This window comes from Xyrauchen texanus, chromosome 39, assembly GCF_025860055.1.
Source record: "Xyrauchen texanus isolate HMW12.3.18 chromosome 39, RBS_HiC_50CHRs, whole genome shotgun sequence".
Taxonomy (NCBI): Eukaryota; Metazoa; Chordata; class Actinopteri; order Cypriniformes; family Catostomidae; genus Xyrauchen; species Xyrauchen texanus.
Genome location: NC_068314.1, coordinates 22265509 through 22288521, shown reverse-complemented (window position 1 = coordinate 22288521; position 23013 = coordinate 22265509). Strand labels below are relative to the sequence as shown.

The following is a 23013-nucleotide window of genomic DNA, read 5'->3' as shown; positions in this document are numbered from 1 at the left end:
TGATATATTAATCAACCAGTGATATTGTTGTGTCTGTAGGAATCAGCCTGCTGTATGATCCAGAACTGAAATTAACACTGGCTGATCTTATGTCCAAAGAATTACAAGAGCATCAAAATGAAATAAACAAGGTTTATTAGCATTTGTTCATATTGTTTATTATTTCTGTGGTGCTCAAATTCATCTACAAAATGTTTTTAGATTTCTGTAAACTATGGGTGTGTTTGTGCATTGGCTTTCAGATCTATCTAGACGCCAAAGCTGAGGCAGATATGGACCAGACATTCCAAACACTTCAAAGCCACTGGAAAGGGGCAGCATTTTGTCATTCCAGGTTCATTATTGCTGTTCAGCAACAGCACTATCCACAACTAGGTGATGCAAAGGGGGTAAACACTTTTCCTTCTCATGACTCACCTCGCAATGCACTAAAGCATCACATTAGGGATGGTGGAACCTTCACTATTGTTGGTAAGACCTGTATACTGTCGCCTATGTAATGGATTTCATTCAACTGCACATATGGTACAGTTGACCATTACACATAGTATGACATACTGTATCCTCAGTTTTGTTCCTTTTCTCAAACCTCTGACCAGGTTTAGAGATTCTTTTGGCTCAGACTAAGGAAAGTGTTTTGATCCTTTCTGAGATGTTGCATTCTCCACATGTTGCTGAGTTTCAAGAGGTTGACCACTGGCTGCTGCTTTTACAGGAGCTGGGTATGTTTTCACAGCTCTACAAATACACCATAGGTGTCTGCTATTTTTCATTGCCCCTTTACTGCAGATGAATTGCTGGATCTTTTTGGGAGATATCAGCAAAAGTGGATCTTCTTGAGCAAAACGTTTAAGGAAGCATTTGTTGACATAAAAAACTCAGAGATTGTAAGTTTTATGTAATCTTTCGTTATTATTTTTTAACCCAAGGTTTATTTACTTGAGTTTAAGTGAAGAATTTTTTGTCTTACTAATTTTCTCTAACTTCGGTTGTAGCAAGAGAAGTTTCACCCAGTGGATAAAATGTTTCAGGAAATAATTCAGATCACAGTTGATGAGCCTCATGTATTAAGATTTGTTCAACTGACGAAGACAAAAGAGACCAGTCAAAGTTTCCAAGGACAAAGTCTTTGTGCTGTCTTCCTGAATGGACTCATAACAATGGAAGATATTTCCAATCAGTTGCTCTATGTCTTGGAATCACCACGAAGCCAGTTCCCTAGACTCTACTTTCTCAGTGATGAAGAGGTGATGAAGCTTCTCTCCTTGCAGCTCCCAGGACCTTCTTCCCTTTTACCACTGGTACAGAAATGCTTTAGGGGTGTGAGGTGGCTTGATATTCAGGGTGAAGGCGATGTGAGTCATAAACATGGCTTGACAGATCTATGTAATGAGTTCATGCGGGTATGTGGTGTATATGGGGCCTTTAGGGAACATGTTCCCTTCCTCTGTCCTCTTGAATCAAATCTCAATCCTGTGGCTTGGCTTGGTCTCTTTGATCAAATGTTATATCAAGCAATTAAACAGACAATTCTGAAATGCCTAGCTGTCCAGCAATGTTCAGGGCTAGAACAGCTTGAGGACACTACAGACTTGATTGGGAACAATAAGAGTAACAATTTAGAAGTAGCTCATGAACCTCCCTCACTTTTGCAGCTTATATCACACTATCCATTACAATGCCTTTTGGTGGCCGAAGAGGTTTTGTGGTGTAGTATGATCCAGAAGTCTTTCTATAGTTCAACAAAATCCACATGGGCACCAATCAAGTCCCAAAATATAGCAAAACTGCACTATTTGTGTCAGGTTATAAAAGACCACTCTGCAAATTCAAATGATAAACGCATCATAATAGCTCTACGTGCTTTGGTTATGTTGACCATGAAGCATTCCCAGCAAACTGATGGGCTTGTTGAAGTAGAAGGGGAACTGGAATCTTCTTTTGAATGGCACAAGTTACTGAAATATCACCTAAGCTCAAGTAATAATCAGACTCCAAGTGACATATTTACACCTCAAGAGGATTTGGCATATAAGGACCAGGATGTCTATGTTGATATTTTGTGCACACAATTGCAATATGGCTATGAATACATAGGGCCTGAGAACTGGACAATGGTGACTACCCCTTCAACTGAACAGGCTTACATGGGCATAGTCTTTGCCTTATCCACCTACAAGTCTGCTTTCATCAGTGGACCCCACATGTCGGGTAAGCAGCATACTGCGGTGCAGTTGGGATATGCATTGGGAAGACAAGTGGTCAGTATGGAGTGTTGTTCAAAGACTGTTTCCTCAATGGTTTCTCAAATGCTTCTTGGTGCTCTTCAAACTGGTGCTTGGCTTGTGCTTGATTCTGTGGATTCAATGGGGCAAGGGTCATTGTCTGTGTTGGGACAACATTTAACAGATATTCATCAACATTTCTCAGCAGTTCAAAGACATGTACAACAGGAAGGACATGAGCCACTACTTGATGTTTTCTCAAAACTGTCCTCCTCAGTTAGTAAATGCAGCAATAGTGAATTTCTCAAAAAGCATAGCAATACAGTGAATAAGGTGGAATGTAAAATTCCTTGGAAAAACAAGTTAAATTATGGCTGTATCACAATTGCAGCAAATGGGTACTCAACTGAGGTACCTGAAAACTTGAGAGTAGCTACCAGGCCTGTCTCATTGATGCAACCAAACTATAGGATCATTTCAGAAGTGATGCTGGTTTCATTAGGATTCTCTGAAGCAGCAACCATAAGCCGCTGTCTGGTCTCTCTCTTCAGCCTTGCTAAGGATTCACATTGCCTTCCTGATTTTGTCTGTGGTCATCAGACCTCCTGGCTTGTCCTTCTTAAAAATGTGATTACTGCCTCTGGAACACATTTGCATCACAACTGTCATTTGGAAGGAACTGACAGGGACACATTTTATAGACAGAGTTGGAGAGGATCTGCTACAACACTTAAGCCACTTGAAACAAGCCAAGGCCATTATTCATTGCATTTTAAGTCTGTCAATCAGTCTGATGCGTTTAAAAATGCAGAGTTAGAGGAGCAAGCAGTAATCAAAGGAGTTCTGTCAGCCATGCAGTTTACTGTTTCAGATTCAAAGAGAGCATCACAGTTTCTTAAAATTTTTGAGGAAATCTTTCCAAAAGCTGGGTATTTTTCAAGTCTCCAAAAGTCTGAGGAGAGAGAACAAAATGTCCTTACAAATGCAGTGAAAGAAGAGTTACAGCAAAGAAGATTTTATGCAGAAAGACAGATGCTTCAAAATGTGCTGATATTGTATCAAGCTTTGAAGCTCTCCAATGTTATAGTGCTCATTGGACCAGCAGGAAGTGGCAAAACAACTTTGTATCAAGTTCTTGCGAGTGCACTTCAGAAACTTGCCAAAACTATTGAGGCTGACTTTAATGAGGATGATAATTATTCATCTTGTCCTTGTTGGAGCACCATAAACACAGAGGTCTTATTCCCAAATTCCTTCTCCCACGAAGAGTTTTTTGGCAGTACCTGTGACCTGTACAAATCTTGGTGTGATGGGGCTTTCACCAAAGCCTTAAGACACTCAAAACAGCATGAACATTCGCCCATGGCTTCTTCCAAAAGCAAAAATAAAACTGTACAAATAATAAAGAGAGTAAAATGGATTGTGCTGGATGGGGATCCACTTGGCAAGCCATCTTGGTTAGACTGTTTGACTACTCTTTGTGATCTTGAAGGTCCCTTTCTTTGGCTTTCATCAGGAGAGAAAGTTCAGCCATTAAGAGCGGAACTGAAAATACTAGCTGAGATCATAAACCTTGGTGAGGCATCTCCCTCTTTAGTGACACACTGCAATCTAGTATATGTCTCTGGAGAGAACATGTGGAGAGCTGTGTGGAAGACTGAGATGGATGTGCTCTCTAGGGAGCAAAATCTAGATAAGATTACTCTGAAAATGTGGAGGCACCTAGCTGAAGATCTTTTCTCAGACACTGTAATGTTTCTCAGACATAAGACACTTTCTCCAGTGATGGCCTGTGATGGATGTGAAGGCATACAATCATCTAGAATTACAGATGGCTTGCAGGAAGTAATGTCATTCATTAGAATTCTTCATGCCCTTCTAGAGCATTTTAGGAAAGGAGCAGGCTTGAAAAATTCTTCAAGACAAACTGAGACAACAGGTAATATTCCACTTTATCCTTATTTATACACATTTATACATGAACAGTATGTGTTCAGTGGATATGATTTTGTGACTCAAATGTTTGCTTATTTAGAGATTTAGTTACCTCACTATCAATGCCTCATTAATAAACCCGTTTGTTATAAATTCTGAAACAACTCTCTCTCAAAAATATATCAAACCAGTGCTCAAGCCAAGCTGTGCTGATTTCATTGCTCCCTCCACTCAATGGGGATTGGGAGCAAGAAATGTATTTGTTGTGGCTTACATTTGGGGATTTGGAGGACACTTGCACCCTAGGTACTGTATGTGTGCAATACAGACGTATGTGTAGAAAATATACCATAGTTATGTTTAGTAAAATTCTTGTTATGTTCTAATTTTAGACACTGGACACAATTTGATCTTTTTGCACGAGAGGCCCTGCATAAGAGCCTTTGCAAAGTTGAGACTCCACCTGAAGGCACAGTGTTTGAGCATTTCTTCGAATTTTATGAGGAAATAGGAGAAACAAACAGTTTCATCAACCCCACCAAGCATATGAGTCTACAGCTCTCCTTCACATATGTGCCCCAGGTTTGCCTGTTTTGTCTTTTCAATATTTTTTATTTTTTCACATAAAAGTGAGCTATCATTGATAGTATTGGAGTGGTGGCGGTGTAGTGGGCTAAAGCACATAACTGTTAATCAGCACATAACTGTTAATCAGAAGGTCGCTGGTTCGATCCCCATGGCCACCACCACTGTGTCCTTGAGCAAGGCACTTAACTCTGGGGGGGGATTGTCCCTGTAAAAAATGCACTGTAAGTCACTTTGGATAAAAGCGTCTGCCAAATGCATAAATGCATAAATTAAAAGGTGTTGACTGAATTGTGTATCTCTGTACTTGTTGGCCCTTGACACAGTATGAAAAGCATGCATATCTCCTGGAAATTCTGCTGGATGCTCATCAGCCAGCACTTCTTGTGGGAGAGTCTGGCTCTGGCAAAACAATACTGTGCAAGTCTTTATTATCACAAGGCAGACCACACAAGCATTTACCAGCTAGTCCGTGTCTTCAAACTTCTGACTTATGCAAGATATTCAAGGGAATGGGCTACCAAAACACTCAACCAGAAAACATTGGGGATGCCTTAAAACAGCCAAACTTACTTCTGTTCATCGATGACCTGCATGAAGCACCATTTGGTGAGTCCTTATAAAAGTTACAGTCTGTTTTAACAAACCAAAATTTTAGTCTCACATGCATATTTATGCTTAATTTATTTGTTATTTATCCTTTACCAACTAACAAGCAACATAAATCTGTCACATGTGATGTATAAGTTGTGAATTTTTTACTCGTGACTTCATTTGCAGATGCTTGTGGGAAAACATCAATGACTCTTGAGATCTTGCGGCAGTCTATTTCGAGGGGTAGAGTGTTGAATTCTGACGGATATCACCTCAAGCTGTTGCAAACAAGAGGCATTAATTATCTAGGCACTTGCAGTGCTCCTTACGTGGGCAACAGAAATTGCATTCAGATTTCTCCTCGGCTTTATCGGCTGTTTACCATCTTGGCCCTACCAAGCATGACTTTGGAAATCTTGTTTTCTATCCATTCTTCAAAATTGCAACCATGGTTGAAGGAAATAAAACCAGTACAAAGGGTTGCAGATATGGCAAACTGTATCATTACTTCAACTCTGAATGTCTATGTTGCTGTGCTTGAAAATTTTACAACTGCTTCATGCAGTCTAAACGTATTGTTTTCTTTGCATGATATTCGAAAAGTGTTTCAAGGGATGTGCCTCTGGAGGCCAATGCTTGATACCCAGCAGACTGTACTAAAGATGAGCTGTCTGGGTGTTAGGACCTTCTCTTCAACTGAGAAAACTGCCTGTCTTCCAGCAGTTCTTAGTCTTGCAGCCCTTGAGCTTAACATTGCTCGCCTGTGGATGCATGAGTGTTTGCGCACCTTTGGTGATCGTCTAGCTTCAGTTGAGGCATGCAAAAAACTTGTTTCAATTATAGCTGAAGTTTCTGAGAAGAATTTTGGCACTAAGTTGTCTACTCAGTACCAAACAACCCCAGCAGATATATCCAGTCCTAATGATCAATCAACAGTGACAAACACTCATAATCTGAACCAACATCTACTTTCAACCCCATGCCAGTTAGAAAAGAATGCTCTTCCTGTGCTAGGACTGGCAGACATTGAGTCAGTACAGACAGAGAGAGTAGAGAGCTATGTTTCAAAGAGCAACTCAAGCCTGAATTGTTCAGAATGTGATGAGGATGCATCCTTATACAAAAAGAACAAATTAAAAGATGATGAAATTGTTGAGCGCGAACCAGTAACATCAGAGTGTAAATATGAATCTGTAAGTGAATCACTATGCAGTCAATCTCCTTCTGGTGAAGAGAAAGATGTTTCAAAGCTAGCATCACAGAAAGAGTTATCCACTCAACATGTCCCTTTAACAACATGTGAAATAAACACCCCAAAAATATTAATTGAGCTTCTGCAGGAATGTGCTTCTTCCATCCAAAATGTTGTCTTCAGTCCAGAACTTTGTGGGCAACTGAACAACAAACTTCAACATCATAGTTTTAAACGCAACTCCATGTATCAAGAGAGAGACGTGGATGTGCTGATAGACCAGCTAGTTCATGCTATTAAAAGCAGGGACGAAAATATAGAGGAAAAGTCTGATAACAATTACTACAGCCCTACATGGGCTGTGCATCATCAGAATGTATATCAGCTTGTGCGTATCCTCCGAGCTTTTCTTATTCCCGGTGGACATGGAGCTCTATTTGGAACAGCAAAGAAAACGGGCAGAAAGTCCATTATACGCCAAGCTGTCGCTCTGGCAGGATACCAACTAATTGAGGTTCATCCTGGAAATGAGGCGAAGTTGCGGGAAATGTTAAAAGAGGTTGGGAACCAAATAGCTGGGAATGGTGGATCGTTGGCTCTACTGGTTCACGAGGATACCAGCCAGGCTGTTAAGGAAGAGCTGCTACTAATGATGGCAAATGGAACTCTTCCTGGACTTTATTCAGATGAGGAAGTGAAGAACGTGACACTTTGGATGAAAACACAAGGCATGAAGAACTCACAGCAGCTGTTGAAGGATGACCAAGCTCTTGAAATGTAGGGTAAATGTATCCATTTCATTTTATGTCACTCAAATTTGCGACTTCTGTGTTTTAATTTCATATTTAATTACACTGGCAGCTAAAAGTTTGGAATAATGTACAGATTTTACTATTTTGGAACGAAATTGGTACTTTAATTCACCAAATTGACATTCAACTGATGACAAAGTATAGTCAGGACATTACTGATATAAAAAACAGCACCAACACTTTTTGAAAAAAGTTATTTTTTGTCAAATCTAGATCATATCCAGCAGTCATCACTCCAACACCTTCTCCTTGATTAATCATGCTAAATTGCTAATTTGGGACTAGAAAATCACTTGCCATCATATCAAACACTGTTGAAAGCTATATGGTTAATATTTATTTTTTTTTGTTATTAAAAATTCAAGCGAGTGTAAAGAGTTACCATCCAATTTCCATGATCCAGCTAGACGTTAAAGTTTTGGCTAACCGATTAAGTAAAGTTATGACATCTCTAATACATATAGATCAGGTGGAGTTCATTCGGGGCACAGCTCTTTTGATAACATTAGGCATTTCATCAATATCATGTGATCAGTGGTAAATGATCAGACTCCGGTCGGTGCCATCTCACTTGATGCCGATAAGACCTTTGATATGGTAGAATGAGATTATCTTTTTAAGGTTTTGGAAATATACCGATTCAGAAATACTTAATCGGTTAGCCAAAACTTTTTTAAGAATCAGACTGATCCGGGTTTTTGTCATGGTTGGCAGAAGCTTTCCATTGTTTAATGATTCCATATTAAATTCTAACCAATGTGGAGCCAATTCTGTAGCATAAGATCTAAAAAATTCTGTGGCAAAGACATCTGGCCCCAGAGCCTTGCCTGTAAGAAAGGCCTTAATTACCTCTTCAAGCTCCTCCAAGATTATTTCAGAATCAAGAGAATTTATTTGCTCAGTCGTCAGTTTTGGTAGATCTAATGATTCCACAAATTTTCTAATATCTTCATCAGTAGGTGAAGACATGGAACTATAAAGATCACGATAAAATTATTTAAAAGCATTATTAATATAAATGGCTGTGGTAAAAATTTCACCATCAGCAGATTTCACTGAGGGAATGGTAGAAAAAGACTCTCTCTGCTTTTATATATTTAGCCAAAAGCTTCCCTGCTTTGTCCCCCAACTCAACATATGACTGTCTTGCCCTAAATAACCAAAACTCCACCTTCCGTGACAAATCAGTTTTATATCTGTATTTCAATTGTGTCAATTCTTTGAGGCTATCAGACGACATTTGCAGCTATTTGGTTCGTTAAGTAAAGCTTAACATTGTCTTTCTGTTTGTTTTTGAGTTGCCACAGTATGCAATAGACTGGCATGTCTTAAGGTCAATATTAGGACAAATTGGCAAAAAAAGAAAGAGCTTTCTCTAGAAACTCATCAGTGAATCATTGTTTTGAGGATTGAAGGCTATACAATGCTTGAAATTGCCAAAAAACTGAAGATTTCATACAAAGGCGTACACTACAGTCTTCAAGGCAAACTGGCTCTAACAAGGACAGAAAGAGATGTGGAAGACCAGATGTACAACTAAACAAGAGGATAAGTACATCAATGTCTGTAGTTTGAGAAATAGACACCTCACATGTCCTCAGCTGACAACTTCATTGAATTCTACCTGCTCAACACCAGTTTCATGTACAACAGTAAAGTGAAGACTCAGGGGCGCAGGCCTAATGGGAAGAATTACCAAGAAAAAATAACTTTTGAAACAGAAAAATGAAAAGGTTAGAGTGGCGAAAGATATCAGACAGATAATTGGAAAAGAGTGTTATGGATCTTAAACCCATTGAGCTTTTGTCGGATCAGCTAGACTGTAAGGTGTGTGAGAAGTGCCCAACAAGACATCTATGGCAAGTGCTTCAGGAAGTGTGGTGTGAAATCTCACCTGAGAATCTGGACAAACTGACAGCCAGAATGCCAAGGATCTGCAAATCTATCATTGCTGCACATGGAGGATTTTTTTATGAGAACTCTTTGAAGTAGTTTAAGAAGTTGGTGAATAAAAGTACCAATTTCTTTCCATAAGAGCAAAATCTGTACATTATTCCACAATTTGGCTGCCATTGTATTTATAAAGTAGGCTTTTATTGGTTTAAGTCTGATTAAAATCAATCTGTTTGCATTTTGTTCTTGAAATTCTCCTAATTTTGTTGACATATCTAGTATAGAAAGCAAAGTAAATTTCTCTTTGTGTCCAGGTATTTCAAAAGCATCAAAAGAAATATGCATGTGTTCCTGCTTTATCCTCTACTCTTGGACAAGAGTGAAAGACAGTCTGGAAACTCTTTAGTTAGTGAGAAACATATCTCCAAGGCTTTGAACCTATGTTGTTGTGTAGAAGTGTATCAACCTTGGACCACAGAAGCTTTGGTCGAAAGTGCCTTGTATAATTTAAGGGCCAGTCATCAGATACCCGAGACAGATAGTACAGGTGAGTCTATTCAATATAATCTTAATTCTAATCCTAATTTTAACAAATTGATTGAGTCGCAATCTGTTGCACTTTTTCATGTTTCAGTGGTTTGTGTGTTTGTGTCCCACTAGTTGCCAAGGATAACTTAGTGGCTAGTATTTCTAAGGCGATGGCAGGAATTCATCTGTCTGCTACAAAATATGCTGTCACACTGCTTAATTTTCATCCATTCAGTCCTCGGTCCTATACAGAGCTGATGGTTCAGTTCTTCTGTCATTGCCAGCACCTCTTCGAGCAAAACAGATTTCAGGATAACCAGTGAGGATTGCCAGTGCAACACTTTAGCTTCTTTTCCACCATCGGCCGAACAGTTCTCATTGTAAAAACTTACTGTTCCATGCCAGTTGGCATGGTTACATTTTCTTTTTCAACTGTGGTGCTGTAAAATCAGGAGAATCTACGTAACAGATCCATCTGTTGGCGACGGTGTGAGATGTAAAGATTGGAGTGAGTTTAGCAAGATATGGAGGATGATCACATATTTTTTAGGATTATGAGAAAATAGTATATGAGACAATATTGATGTATTTTGAGGTTAAATTAGTTAGTAATCTACTTCTCTGATGAAAAGAGCATGTTGAAAAATAAATGTGGGCTGCACTACTTGCTAAACCGTCATAAAAAAAACATGAAGATACACTAAACGAGTTGCCATGTAATAAACCCATTCCACCATGTAACATTTACCTTGTCTCGTTTTGCCCTTACCTCTTCTTTGCCCATTTTGCCCCTTTTGGTCTTCCGTAAGTTTTACTTTCGGAACTATAAACCTTGCCCGTAACATTATGGACCCAGCGGCCCAACTCTTGGTTTTGCGTCAGGGGAGTCAACCCTTGGAGGCTTATGTGGTAGACTTTTGTGCCCTGGCTAACCAGGTGAACTTTGATGAGGTGGCTCTGAAAAACATTTTTCAATGTGGACTGAATGAGCCAACCTCGTCGTTCATGCCTGGTGGTCGCTGCTCCCTCGACCTGGCTCTATTTATTGACCTCGCCCTACTGTTCGCTGGTTCCTCATTTACTGTGGGGGAGGCAGACACTGAACCAGAGTTCCACGCCATGGCCCCAGTCTCGAAGCCTGCCATGGCCCCAGTCTCGAAGCCTGGCACGGCCGCAGTCTCGACGCCTGACACGGCCCCAGTCTCGACGCCTGCCACGGCCACAGTCTCGAAGCCTGCCACGGCCCCAGTCTCGAAGCAGATCAAGGCCAGCGAGCCAGCGCCCACGCCTGCCACGGTCAGCGAGCCAGCGCCTGTAACCTCGACCGTCCCCATGGCCACGCTCCCTGTTGGCCGAAGGAGACAGAGAAGGAAGTGGGCACCTTCTCCCCAATCTCGTCTTGTGCTCAAGACCACAGAGGTTTCCTCAGAGTCTTTCATGGCTCTGCCGAGCTCTGCTCCGCCCTCAGAGTCTTCCACGGCTCTGCCGGCCTCTGCTCCGCCCTCAGAGTCTTCCACGGCTCTGTTGGGCTCTGCTCGGCCCTCAGAGTCTTCCACGGCTCTGCCAGCCTCTGCTCGGCCCTCAGAGTCTTCCATGGCTTTGCCAGCCTCTGCTCGCCCCTCAGAGTCCTCCAGGGCTCCACCTCTCGGGCCTCCCAGGGCCCCGCCTCTCGAGCCTCCCAGGGCTCTGCCTCTCAAGTCTCTCGAGCCTCCCAGGGCCCCGCCTCTCGAGCCTCCCAGGGCTCCGCCTCTCGAGCCTCCCAGGGCTCTGCCTCTCAAGTATCTCGAGCCTCCCAGGGCTCTACCCCTCGAGCCTCCCAGGGCCCCGCCTCTCGAGCCTCCCAGGGCTCCGCCTCTTGAGCCTCCCAGGGCTCTGCCTCTCAAGTCTCTCGAGCCTCCCCGGGCTCTACCCCTCGAGCCTCCCAGGGCCCCGCCTCTCGAGCCTCCCAGGGCTCTGCCTCTCAAATCTCTCGAGCCTCCCAGGGCTCCGTTTCTCGAGTCTTCCAGGGCTCCTCCTCCTCCCGAGCCTCTCAGGGCTCCGTCTCTCGAGTCTTCCAGGGCTCCTCCTCCTCCCGAGCCTCTCAGGGCTCCGTCTCTCGAGGCTCCCCCCTCAAGCCTCTCGAGCCTTCCAGGGCTCCGCCTCTAGAGCCTCTCGAGTCTTCCACTGCCTTTTTCCCCGAGCCTCCTACGGCTCCGCCTCCCGAGCCTCCTACGGCTCCCCCTCCAGAGCCTCCTATGGCTCCACCTCCCGAGCCTCCCACGGCTCTGCTCCCAGAGACTCCAGAGCTTTCTAGGGCTCTGCCTCTTGAGCCTCCTACGGCTCCGCCTCTCGAGCCTCCTACGCCTCCCGAGCCTCCTACGGCTCCCCCTCCAAAGCCTCCTATGGCTCCACCTCCCGAGCCTCCTACGGCTCCCCCTCCAAAGCCTCCTACGGCTCCACCTCCCGAGCCTCCTACGGCTCTGCTCCCAGAGACTCCAGAGCTTTCTAGGGCTCCGCCTCTCGAGCCTCCTATGGCCCCGCCTCTCAGGCCTCCTACGGCTCCGCCTCCAGAGCCTCCTACGGCTCTGCTCCCAGTGACTCCAGAGCCTTCTCGAGCTCCGGCTCCCGAGCCTCCTACGGCTCTACCCCCAGAGACTACAGAGCCTGCCTGGTCTTCGCCTCAGAAACCTCCCACGGCGCCACCTCCCTTGGCTCCACCTCCAGAGCCTTCCAGGTCTTCGCCCCTAAAGCCTCCTTCGGCTCCACCTCCAGAGCCTTCCAGGCCTCCGCCTCTAGAGCCTCCCACGGTGCCACCGTCATTGGCTCCACCTCCTGAGCCTTCCAGGCCCCCGCCTCTAGAGCCTCCTACGGTGCCGCCTCCATCGGCTCCGCCTCCTGAGCCTTCCAGGCCCCCGCCTCTAGAGCCTCCTGCAGCACCACCTCCCTCTGCCCTGTCTCTTGGGCCCCCTATGGCACCGCCTCCTGAGCCCCCCGAGCCTTCCTCGGCGCCGCCTCCTCAGTCTCTCTGTGCCCCGCCTGCCGAGTCTCCCACAGCTCTGCCTTCCAGGTCTCCCAAGCCCTCCACGCCCCCGGAAACCCTTCCTCACTTGGTTCTGCCAGCTCCCCCAGTAACCGTTCCTCTTCCCGGGCTTCCTGACCCTCTTCCTGTCCTGTGGCCTTTTCCCTGGCCTCCTGACCCAGTCTCTGCCCTATGACTGCCCCCCAGATCTCCCGGCCACCCGCCTTTCCGCTATGTTCCCCCAGACCTTGCCTTCATTTCCCTTTGTGCCCTCGTGGACCTTCTTATTGCCCCTCGTTGCCCCCTTGGACTGCCTGTCTGCCCCCTCGTTGCCCTCTTGGACTTCCTGCCTACCCTCTGTGCCCCTTGGACTGCCCTCATTTTGTTTTTGGGTTTTTGTGGGTTTTCTGTTCTGGGGTTTTGTTCGTTGGGATCGTCTGGTATCCGATCCCTTGAGGGGGGCTATGTAACATTTACCTTGTCTCGTTTTGCCCTTACCTCTTCTTTGCCCATTTTGCCCCTTTTGGTCTTCCGTAAGTTTTACTTTCGTCCCTTATTTAACTCCACAGTCCCCTTGTTAGCATTCATGTTCTCTGTTATTAGTTTCACCTGCACCCGCCCCCTCTGGCTCTCGCGCTCGCTCACAATCATCAGAGTATTAGTTTCACCCGCACTCGTTCTAATCACTAGATTATTAGTCTCACCTGCACTGTTCGTTTTCCCCTATATATACGCTGCCCCTTCGCTTCACTCTTGTTGGTTATTGTTTAGTTTACCCCTTCGCTTTGCCAGCTCTAGTGTTCCCCTAGCTTCCCCTGTCTTTTCCTCTCGCTAGTCTCATTTGATATACTCTGACTCCCCGGCTTCGACCTCGCGCTCCCCTTGACTGCTCTTCACTGGATTTGCCCTTTTTGTACTGTTGCCTGCTCTGTTTAATAAAGCAGTTTTACTCCGACATTGTGACTGTCTCGTCGTGTGTGTGCATTACACACCAGCACATTTGAGAATGGTTGAGTACAGTTTGCTACCCGGGCTGAGAATTCCGGGCCAAGAACGGTTTGTAATCATACCATGCAGAACTGTGCTCAAGTGGAAATGCTACTGTAATCATTCTATACCGTCCTCAGAACCATTCGGCCTGATGGTGGAAATACAAGTTTTAATTTTGATGGATTTTTCATTGTGCCTTACAGCTGAATATGTTGAAATATAGCAATAACTTCATTTGTTTGTTTTTACATGTTAGGTTGGCAAAGGTTCTAGCAAGTGTTAAGGAAATGTCTGACACAGCCGCAAGGCACACTCAAGTAGTTCTGTGTTTCAGGGCCAAATGTGAAGAAAAACAGAAGGTATGTCTTAACAATGCTTAATAACAAAACACATCTGAGGAGTAGAGGGATATGACAAAGCTATTTACCTTGCTATTTTGGAAAAACTTTCAAAAAAGGTGCCATTACTTACCTTGCTCAATGGCAGAACTTGGTCTTTACTTCGTAGGTCTGCCCTTTTTTGTTACTGGATCTGAAACCTTTATGTTAGTAGCCACCATTGACAAACAAAATAATCATACTGTATGTCTTTTTCCCTCTTTATTGTATATATTTGTTTGTTTGTTGTAGTGTCTGGACCAGCTGCAGATGTCAATAGACTTGGCCCAAAAAAGCTGGGAACAGACCCGCCACCATAGTTTGCAGGAAGAGAACTACCTTTCCCAGCTAGAGGGTCAATTACTTCAAGTTCAGCGACAAATTCAAGATGCCTTTAAACAGGTTTTACCCTAATCTGATCAGTATGAACACATGTTGGATGTCAGGTGCACTGAAATCAGATACATTTTCTGTTTCTGTTGCTTGTTGTATGCAGGTAAGCCCACTGTACCAGCTAGCTGTGGAAGTACTGCAGTCGTTGAACTACTCTGACTTCGAAGAGGTCCGGAACTACAGGGCTCCCCCCGAAATAGTGGTCAGAGTCATGGATATTATATGCATATTATTCAACCATCCATGTGGCTGGGAAAGCTGCAAACAACTTCTGAGGCGTTCCAGTTTCTTTCAGGTTAAAACTCACTGAAACGGTTTTAAATAAATAGGAATCTTTAAATTTCCTCAAAGTAATTTTTTGACAACTTGGTGCTTAACATTTTCTCTTTTTACTCCATCAGGAACTGGAATTTTTTGACTGCTCTAAATTAAGTGATGAGATGATTCAAACTTTGGGGCAGTTCGTACAGGAACCAAGCTTCCAGCCAAGCTGTGTGCGAGATGTGAGTCAGGCATGCGAGTCTTTATGTCACTGGGTTAGGGCAGTGTACCAGTATGCTTGTGTACAGTGCCGTATGGCCCCTAAAAAGGCTCAAAAGCATGATTTAGATGTGCTCATGAAAGAAAGTCTAGCTAGGTTGAGGGATGCCAGGCTGAAAGAAGAACTGGCACGGGAAGGACTAGAAGACCTGCAGAGACAGCAGGAGCTCAACAGACATGACATGGAGTTGCTAGAGGCTCAGCTTAGCACAGCAGAGGCACATGAGAGGAAGACATCTGCTGCTCTCAAGATGGTGGAATGTCACATTGAAGATTGGACACTGGCAAAAAAGGTAGCTAAAAGTTGTGTACAAGTATCTCATATTGACAAAGAGTAATTCCAACAATGTGCAGAGCTGCATGTTCTTTTTTAAGTATGCTTTTTTAATGAAACTAGAAAACAATACTTTATTTATTACAGGAAGAAAAACTGAGTAATCACAATATTCCAGGTGATGCTCTGCTTTTGGCAGGCACTGTAACATACTTGGGTCCATTTGGGCCTGATATTCGACAGGAGCTGCTGCAGAAGTGGTACAAACTTGGTCTCACTGGTGAAATTAACATAAAATCTGAGGACCCACGTATGACAATTTTTAATGTAGTACCCCTTACAGCCTCTGAAAACTATGTTCCCATTCCTGTAAGTAAGACATTTCAAATAGCCTTGAATCGGGCACTTGGCCTAGATCTGCACCTCATTCAGGGAGATTACTCTGATCTGGTCCGGAATGTTCTAATCTGGGGGCACAGAGTTCCCTGTGTTCAAAGCTGGCCTCTATTGGCAGATGTACCTCAACATGAGGAGCTCACTTCTAAAACATTGTTTTCTTCTGGTCAGTATTACAGTACTTCTGTGAGTATTTCTGTTATTCAGAAACTCAGAAATACCTTTCAGTAACAGTGAGAATTAATATTCTCTTTAGGCAATGTTACAAGAGATAAAGAAAAATGCAAAAAAAAGGTACTTACAGTTGCTGCTGATGATCCAGAGTTACTTGATAAACTAAATCATGGAGCAGAAGAAGGTCAGTGATCTGCAAAATGTTCCATGCTGACCTACATGTTGTTTGGTGTCTAGTTTCATAAATGTATTTGCGCACATATTTGCAGGTCTAAGAGTATTGGTGACACATATTGAACGAGCACTGCAAGACCTAAAAACCCTTGAGGTGTTTGTTCATCTAGCAGGTCGTCAGTCTTTTGATCAGAGTCGTCCTGTTAAAGCTGCTCATTCTGATTTTCACCTCTTTATGAGTACTTCTCTCTCAGTTCGAGATCTGGTAAATGGTGAGAGATCCTTCAAGTCTTCTTAACTAAAACAGAAACTTCTATTGTAGGTATAGACATTCTATTTTGTCAGTTGATGTGTTCTGCATTGATGCTGCAGTATCCTCATAGTATGTTTCTTTTAAAGTAATTTCCTTTAGTTTTGAATTCCCTTTCCATGTTTTCTGCTAGAAATTCACCCTTCCTTCCTGGATGATGTTCAAATCATCGATCTTTCTTTGAGCACAACTGAAGTTAAAGATCTTATTTTGGCAGAACTGATGCAATCAGAGTGTTCAAAACTATGGACTTTACACTGCCAAGTACAGACAGAAAAACAGATGCTTCAGCATAACCTTTGTCAAAACAAGGTCTGGTGGCAAAGAAGTTTTGAACTTTAAAGCAAATTCTTATAAAATATTATCCTTGAACCACAGCACAGAAAAAATCAATCTCTTTTATTATTGCAGGTTTCCTTGATCGAGTACATCTTGAATACTTCCACACCTCTGCTTCTGGATCCTAAGTTCCTCCCTCACGTGAATACATGTCAGAGTGTCTCTCTTGGACTTGAGACAAAAATCAAGAAGCTGACCAAAGAGATAGATCATCACAAATCCCTAATGGCTGATTTTTATAGAGTCGCAGAACTCACCACGGCCATTTACAACGCCCTACAGGATGTGGTCCAACTTTCCCCTTGTTACCTTTTTACTCTACGCAGTTTTCTCCTCACTATACGATCAGCTTTAGCCCAGAAGAGCCCAGATATGAGGTTTCATGGAGAGATGGTGCCGAGTGCAGTCATAGCTGAGATTACCCAGAGGATTGTTTCTAATTTTTTCTCTCTGTATAAATCCTGCTTGTTACAGAGCCATGCAGCATTACTCAGACTGATGGTATCTGTGGCACTTATTGTGCACCATGAAGGCTGCTCTGATGCTGAACGAGTCACTTTCCTCAGAGGATTGAGCGACTTGAAATTTCATGAACCTTTTTTAGCATTATCCACACAGTCTATCCCTGAACTTCCGAGCTGGATTCAAACATGCACGCAAGCTGATATTTATCTCTTAGAGACAATAGCACCCTTCAGAGGTCTAGTGTCATCTCTGGTAAATTCATCCAAGTTATGGCAGGAGTATCTACACTTTCCTTCATCCACAGTAACTGGGCCTGTCCCTTGTCAGTCTCACTCCCATTTGTCCACAATTCAGCGTGCTATTCTCTGGAAGACGCTGTGTCCTCATTGGCTAGCAGCAGTGGAAGACGACCTTGCAGCTTGTTTGCAAGGAAGTATGCTGCATTCAGATGTTACTGAAGGCCCTCCAATGGGCTCTCCAGAAGCGCTCTCCAACCTTTTGTCCAAACATGAAGGTCCTGTAGTTGTACATCTGCCAGATAAAAATGAAACTGCACCTATAAGAATCCATCCTCTTCACTTGATTAAACAGGTTGCTCAGTACCAAGCAGAAAAGAAAGGGGTAAGCTAGTAAAAATTACATGGAGATGTTGTGGTGTAATGGAGTGGTTAAGGATCAGGATTAATAACTGGAAGGTTAAGTTTTCAATCCCTTTAAGTAGCCATCACCATTGTGCCCTTAAACAAGACTGTTGCTCCAATAGGCAAGAAAAATAAAAAGTTAAATCTCTTTCATTTCTCAGTAGTTACTCCTGGAGTGCAATGAGAAATAATCAAATTTTTATGGCCAGAGTTTGTCAAGTGATCCTTGTTTTGCATGTGTAATTGCATTGTATTTGTTGTATAGTTGCAGATTAGACTAAAGTAGGAGTCTCAAACCACCGAATGATAGTTTCAATTGTTAGTTCACCCAAAAACTGAGATTCACCCAATGTTTACTCACCCCTTTGTTGTTATAACCCCATATGACTTTCTTTCTTTTTCTTAACAAAAGTAAGAAATTGTGAAAAATAAAATTTACTCAGTAATGCCATACAATTGCAGTTTTTCAGTGACTACCTCTTCAAGCTTCATAAAGGAAGAAAAAGTATAATTCAGAAGTCTAATAAATTATTGTATGCAAATCATAAATGGTTCTAAAGTCATATGATAAGGTTTGGTGAAAAACAATCTTATGTATTATTTAGTGAAAATGCGAGCAACAGAATACGCAATCCCTCTTGCGAGATGGGGCGTTCAAGCAAAAACTTGGCCCCTATGAAGAACACCACCTGGCTAGTTTGCGACCTCTTGGCTAAAGCATATTTGCATCTTGCTTTTTGTCACACAGAGTGATCATTATTTATAATGGATATACCTGTTTCTTTAAATTATGTGTTGCCATGTATCAGCTTTGTCATATTTGTTAACAGGTGAATGTGAATGTTATTTCTTTCGGGACTGGTTGTCATGGAGATGCTGTTCTCTCATCGCTGGACAGTGCTGTCCAGAACGGCCACTGGCTAGTCCTTAACAATTGTCATCTCCTTGATGGTTGGGATGTCAGAGTTGTAAATGAGTTAACAGAAATAGTGTCATACACTACAAAAGGTGACTCCAATAAGGATACAAACTAAATCCACAAGACCTAATTATCTCATTCTAAACCAATTGTTAACATCTATGACCAATTCTGTGTTGGTTTAACCTTATTGTATTTGACAGATCTGGAGGCAAATGGAGGATCTTTTCGTAATGGTAGAAGTGTAGTAAAGATTGTGCATCCCTGTTTTAGACTTTGGCTCATAACCAAAGGTGACAAACCTCAATCAGTTCCAGGTAGGCAACGTTCCTCTCATTTAAATTTAAATAACTAGGCATCATAGTGTCTACATTATGAAATAAATATGTTCAAAAGATTAATGCAATAGTTTTGTATATTATTATTTATTGTCCTGAGGTACATAAACCTTGTAACCCTTCAATCCTTCACAAAAAAGGATGTTGTATTATTTGCATAATAAACAGAAACTAAACAATGGCAGAAAAGTTGACTGTAAATACGTAGCTGAATCACTTTTGAGTCTGACGGCCATGTTCAGTGAACTTACAAAATATCATGTTTCCTTTAAGAGAAATCTAAGTTTACAAATCAGCTGATCCCAAATGCAGATCTATAGTATGTAACATTGAAACACTGAGATGTTTATAATCTATCATCTGATACAGCTGTAGTTAGAATCAGTGCCCTCCAATTGGTGTGGGATTCATCCTGGGATCTGAAGGATGAATTGTTGTCCTCAACTAGACTAACGCTGTCTGCAGCACTCTCCTTCTCTCCTGGACACTCTATGGACACGGTGAGGCCTCTTCTGCAGTGTGCCATCCTACACTCTGTCCTGATGCAAAGACAGACATTCAAACACTTGGGCCAAGGGCAACTTTACTTTTGGTGAGGATTTGCTTTTTGATTTTGAGCACTGAACACATATGAGTGCAGATTAAAGAGGTACCGTATATATACCGTATGTAAATCTTTTTTCATTTTGTAGGACACAGGAAGATCTGCTCGCACTGATTGATGCACATGTCCGCATAGCCAAACACTGTAGTGATCCCACTGGTGCATTAGAATACATAGCAGGTACTGCTGTGACATGCAATGCTTTACAAAACTGTAGCCATTAAGGTGCATTGACACTGATGGAGATTGTATCTCTGGAGTTGCTGTACTTTTGGCATTACTACTCAATTGCAGTATGCAGCATGTTAGTGGATGAATCACACAAGCTCCGACATCCATTTGCAAAAAGTTAAACTCTGCTCTGAGGTTAAAACAAATGACATTAATTTATTTTGTTGCTCAAAATCATTGTGTGTTAGCACCCCTTTAGTGAATTAGCATTTACTGGGTTGACATGCTTTCTCCACAGGTTACTTGGTATATGGCAGTCATGTTTCAGACCATGCTGATCTAGCAGCTGTGCAGAGTATTGTTAGGGTGTGTCTAGGACAACCATCTACATTGTGGGGACGTGGCCCTCACATTCTTTCAGATATCATTAGCTTTACAGGAAGATTTGGTATATAAATACACACATCACTTCAAGATTTTATAATAATTAGGCTTTAAATTGTCCATAAATGCTTAACATACACTAGAACTGAATGTTTCTATGTTTTTGCAGATGCTGGATCCCTATTGGAAGGCTTGAGACATCGTATTCAGTCCATCACTTGTGGTACTGACCCATTAATTCTGGGCTTTAGTCCAAGTATGGCAGGTGATATGGTGATTCTCAAAAGTCACACCCTCAACATTCTACTGTACCAGTTGCAGAGCATCTACGGAGATGTCATAGGAAGCCATGGTCCCCTTGTTATGCAACCCCAACAACTTGAAGACTACAAGCTGGTTAGGGAAAGGTTGCTAACTTTGCAAGTCAAGTTGAGACAGAGGGATAACAGCATTGGTGTGGGAATGGAATCTGCATATCTTGGTCCATTACATTGTTTCTTCCTGGCAGAGTGGGAGCGTTTGAGCAAGCTGGTGTCTTCCTTGCTTTTGAAAAATTTTAAGCCAATTAAAAATAACATAATAGGCTCCAATCCTGCATATCTAACATCATCAGCTCTCTCACGCCTAGAGACTCAAGCAGAACTTCTCAGATCATACCTGTGGGAGGAGTCAACCAGTATTTCACCTCATGCTTATCAATTGGCTGCCTTTCTTAATCCCCAAGGCTTTCTGGCAGCTCTGATCAGAGATGCAGCCCACATCCAACAGAAGGATATCAGCCTATTCTGTATGCATTTCAAGGTAAATCTAAATTTTTTAAACACAGACGGGAAAGAGTCTGGGAACCGGAAATTAGACAAATACAATATACACAGCTTGTTTACTCTTTTGTCATTCAGGTGCTTGGTGATACTGTAACACCATCCTCTTCACCCCAAAGTGGAGTCTACCTATCTGGACTTGAACTACAGGGAGCGCTGTGGGATCCAGGGCTTGAAGTTCTAGAGGATACTCTATCCCCCGAATCTACCCATTTCCCAGCCCTCTGGGTCAGTGTTGAAAAGGGGGAAGATGATAGAAGCTCTTCCATTAATAGCCCACATTTTAATTCCTCCTCCCTGCCTCTCTATTACTGTCCTTTGTATGTAAACAGACAAACTACAGATGGAGATCACTGTCTATCTGCTGACAACATTATCACCCATGTTCCACTCTCAACAAAATTAGATCCAGTGCTGTGCACTATGAGACGAGTTAGGTTAACAAGTACTCTCCTGCAATACCCCCAGTGAGGAATAGTTTTAAAAATCTGATCTGTGAAGAAATAAAAGGGAAGTATGAAAAACAAAATGTGTCATTTTTGCATTATCATTATTGCAAACTTGCTTATCTTACAGATGGTGAAACACATCTGATAATCTTTCATAGAAAACTTGTGTTTAGTGGACTTATTTTTATGTTATACATTATCAATGATCTTTTTATTTTTTTGTTTTAGTATTCACTTATAAAGACTTCTAGAAAGAACAATGTTTTGTTTTTGCCATTTTTCTCATTTTGTGCTCTTATCATTTCATGTGTGTTAAAAATGAAGGTGTTAACAAAAACCTATACCTATACTTAATGCACATTGTCCCTGGATTCCAAATGGCATAAATGATGCCTGCAGAGGGCACTTCAAAGGGAGAACAATCATACTCACCATGTTGTTAGATCAATCCAAACAGATTTTCCAATAAAATGACTTTTAAAGTGAGTTCCAAATTACTGTTATTTTAACCCCACTCTTTAAATGGATAGATCACCCCAAAATAAAAAAATTATCTCTTCATTTACTCACCCTTATGCCATCCCAGATGTGTATGACTTTCTTTCTTCTGTAGAACACAAAAACACTTAGCTCTGTTGGTCCATACAATGCAAGTGAATGGTGGTCAGAACTGTGAAGGTCCAAATATCACATAAAGGCATAATAAAAGTAATCCATATAACTCCAGTGGTTTAAACAATGTCTTCTGAAGTGATTCAGTTGGTTTTGGGTGAAAACAAACCAAAATGCAACTCTTTTTTTCACTGCACATCTTGCCATTGCAGTCTCTAATCTAAACGCATTAGGCATTCTTCTGAAAGAAATGTCCAAGTAATGAAGTGAATTCCAAGCATAAACGAGTAAACTTACAAATGACACTCAAATTTTACTTAAAATAGGCTATGCTACAACTTCAGGATATTAAATAAAGTATTTTTAAAATATTCTTTCAGTGCATTGTTACAATGATAATTTTGAGCATATAGTTTAAAATATACCTAAAATATATTTAAAAATTAAGTCCAAATAAGTACACTTTAAAAGTTACACTGAACTTTCACTTTAAGTATATTTTTCTAAAACATATTTTTTTGTTCTACATTACAATTATTTTAAAGTGTGTTAAAAGTTTTATTGTGAAAATAGGTAAAAGCATGATGTTAATGTACTTTTTATATATTTAAAGATGGTACAATTCCTTATTAATATATTTGCAATGTACTATTGAAAAAACTAATATATTTGAAATACAATAAAGTACATTTATTTTTCACCAGGGTAGGCATGATGATTTCAAGCTTGATTACACTTCAATCAAATCAAATCAAATCACTTTATTGTCACACGACCATGTACACAAGTGCAACAGTAGGTGAAATTCTTGTGTGCAGTTCTGAGCAACATAGCAGTCATGACAGTGACGAGACATATACCAATTACAGTAAACAACATA

The 23013-nt window shown here is 42.0% G+C and overlaps 1 protein-coding gene across 1 annotated transcript in view; it reads left to right on the top strand.

Moving 5' to 3' along the window:
- Positions 1 to 21835, top strand: part of LOC127632701 (dynein heavy chain domain-containing protein 1) — a 32430-nt gene extending 10595 nt beyond the window's left edge. The window contains exons 16-43 of the mRNA XM_052111441.1: positions 40 to 131; positions 243 to 471; positions 600 to 722; positions 790 to 887; positions 996 to 2477; positions 2559 to 4164; positions 4352 to 4466; positions 4553 to 4742; positions 5072 to 5354; positions 5526 to 7308; positions 9551 to 9736; positions 9871 to 10083; positions 14009 to 14111; positions 14382 to 14531; positions 14626 to 14817; positions 14924 to 15355; positions 15484 to 15910; positions 16004 to 16090; positions 16176 to 16352; positions 16524 to 16702; positions 16802 to 17815; positions 18666 to 18843; positions 18958 to 19071; positions 19462 to 19684; positions 19785 to 19876; positions 20166 to 20315; positions 20421 to 21052; positions 21151 to 21835. Coding sequence (XP_051967401.1) covers positions 40 to 131; positions 243 to 471; positions 600 to 722; positions 790 to 887; positions 996 to 2477; positions 2559 to 4164; positions 4352 to 4466; positions 4553 to 4742; positions 5072 to 5354; positions 5526 to 7308; positions 9551 to 9736; positions 9871 to 10083; positions 14009 to 14111; positions 14382 to 14531; positions 14626 to 14817; positions 14924 to 15355; positions 15484 to 15910; positions 16004 to 16090; positions 16176 to 16352; positions 16524 to 16702; positions 16802 to 17815; positions 18666 to 18843; positions 18958 to 19071; positions 19462 to 19684; positions 19785 to 19876; positions 20166 to 20315; positions 20421 to 21052; positions 21151 to 21543 — 10943 coding nt within the window. The 3' untranslated portion in view covers positions 21544 to 21835. The remainder of the gene's footprint in view (positions 1 to 39; positions 132 to 242; positions 472 to 599; positions 723 to 789; positions 888 to 995; positions 2478 to 2558; positions 4165 to 4351; positions 4467 to 4552; positions 4743 to 5071; positions 5355 to 5525; positions 7309 to 9550; positions 9737 to 9870; positions 10084 to 14008; positions 14112 to 14381; positions 14532 to 14625; positions 14818 to 14923; positions 15356 to 15483; positions 15911 to 16003; positions 16091 to 16175; positions 16353 to 16523; positions 16703 to 16801; positions 17816 to 18665; positions 18844 to 18957; positions 19072 to 19461; positions 19685 to 19784; positions 19877 to 20165; positions 20316 to 20420; positions 21053 to 21150) is intronic.
- The last annotated feature ends 1178 nt before the right edge of the window (positions 21836 to 23013 follow it).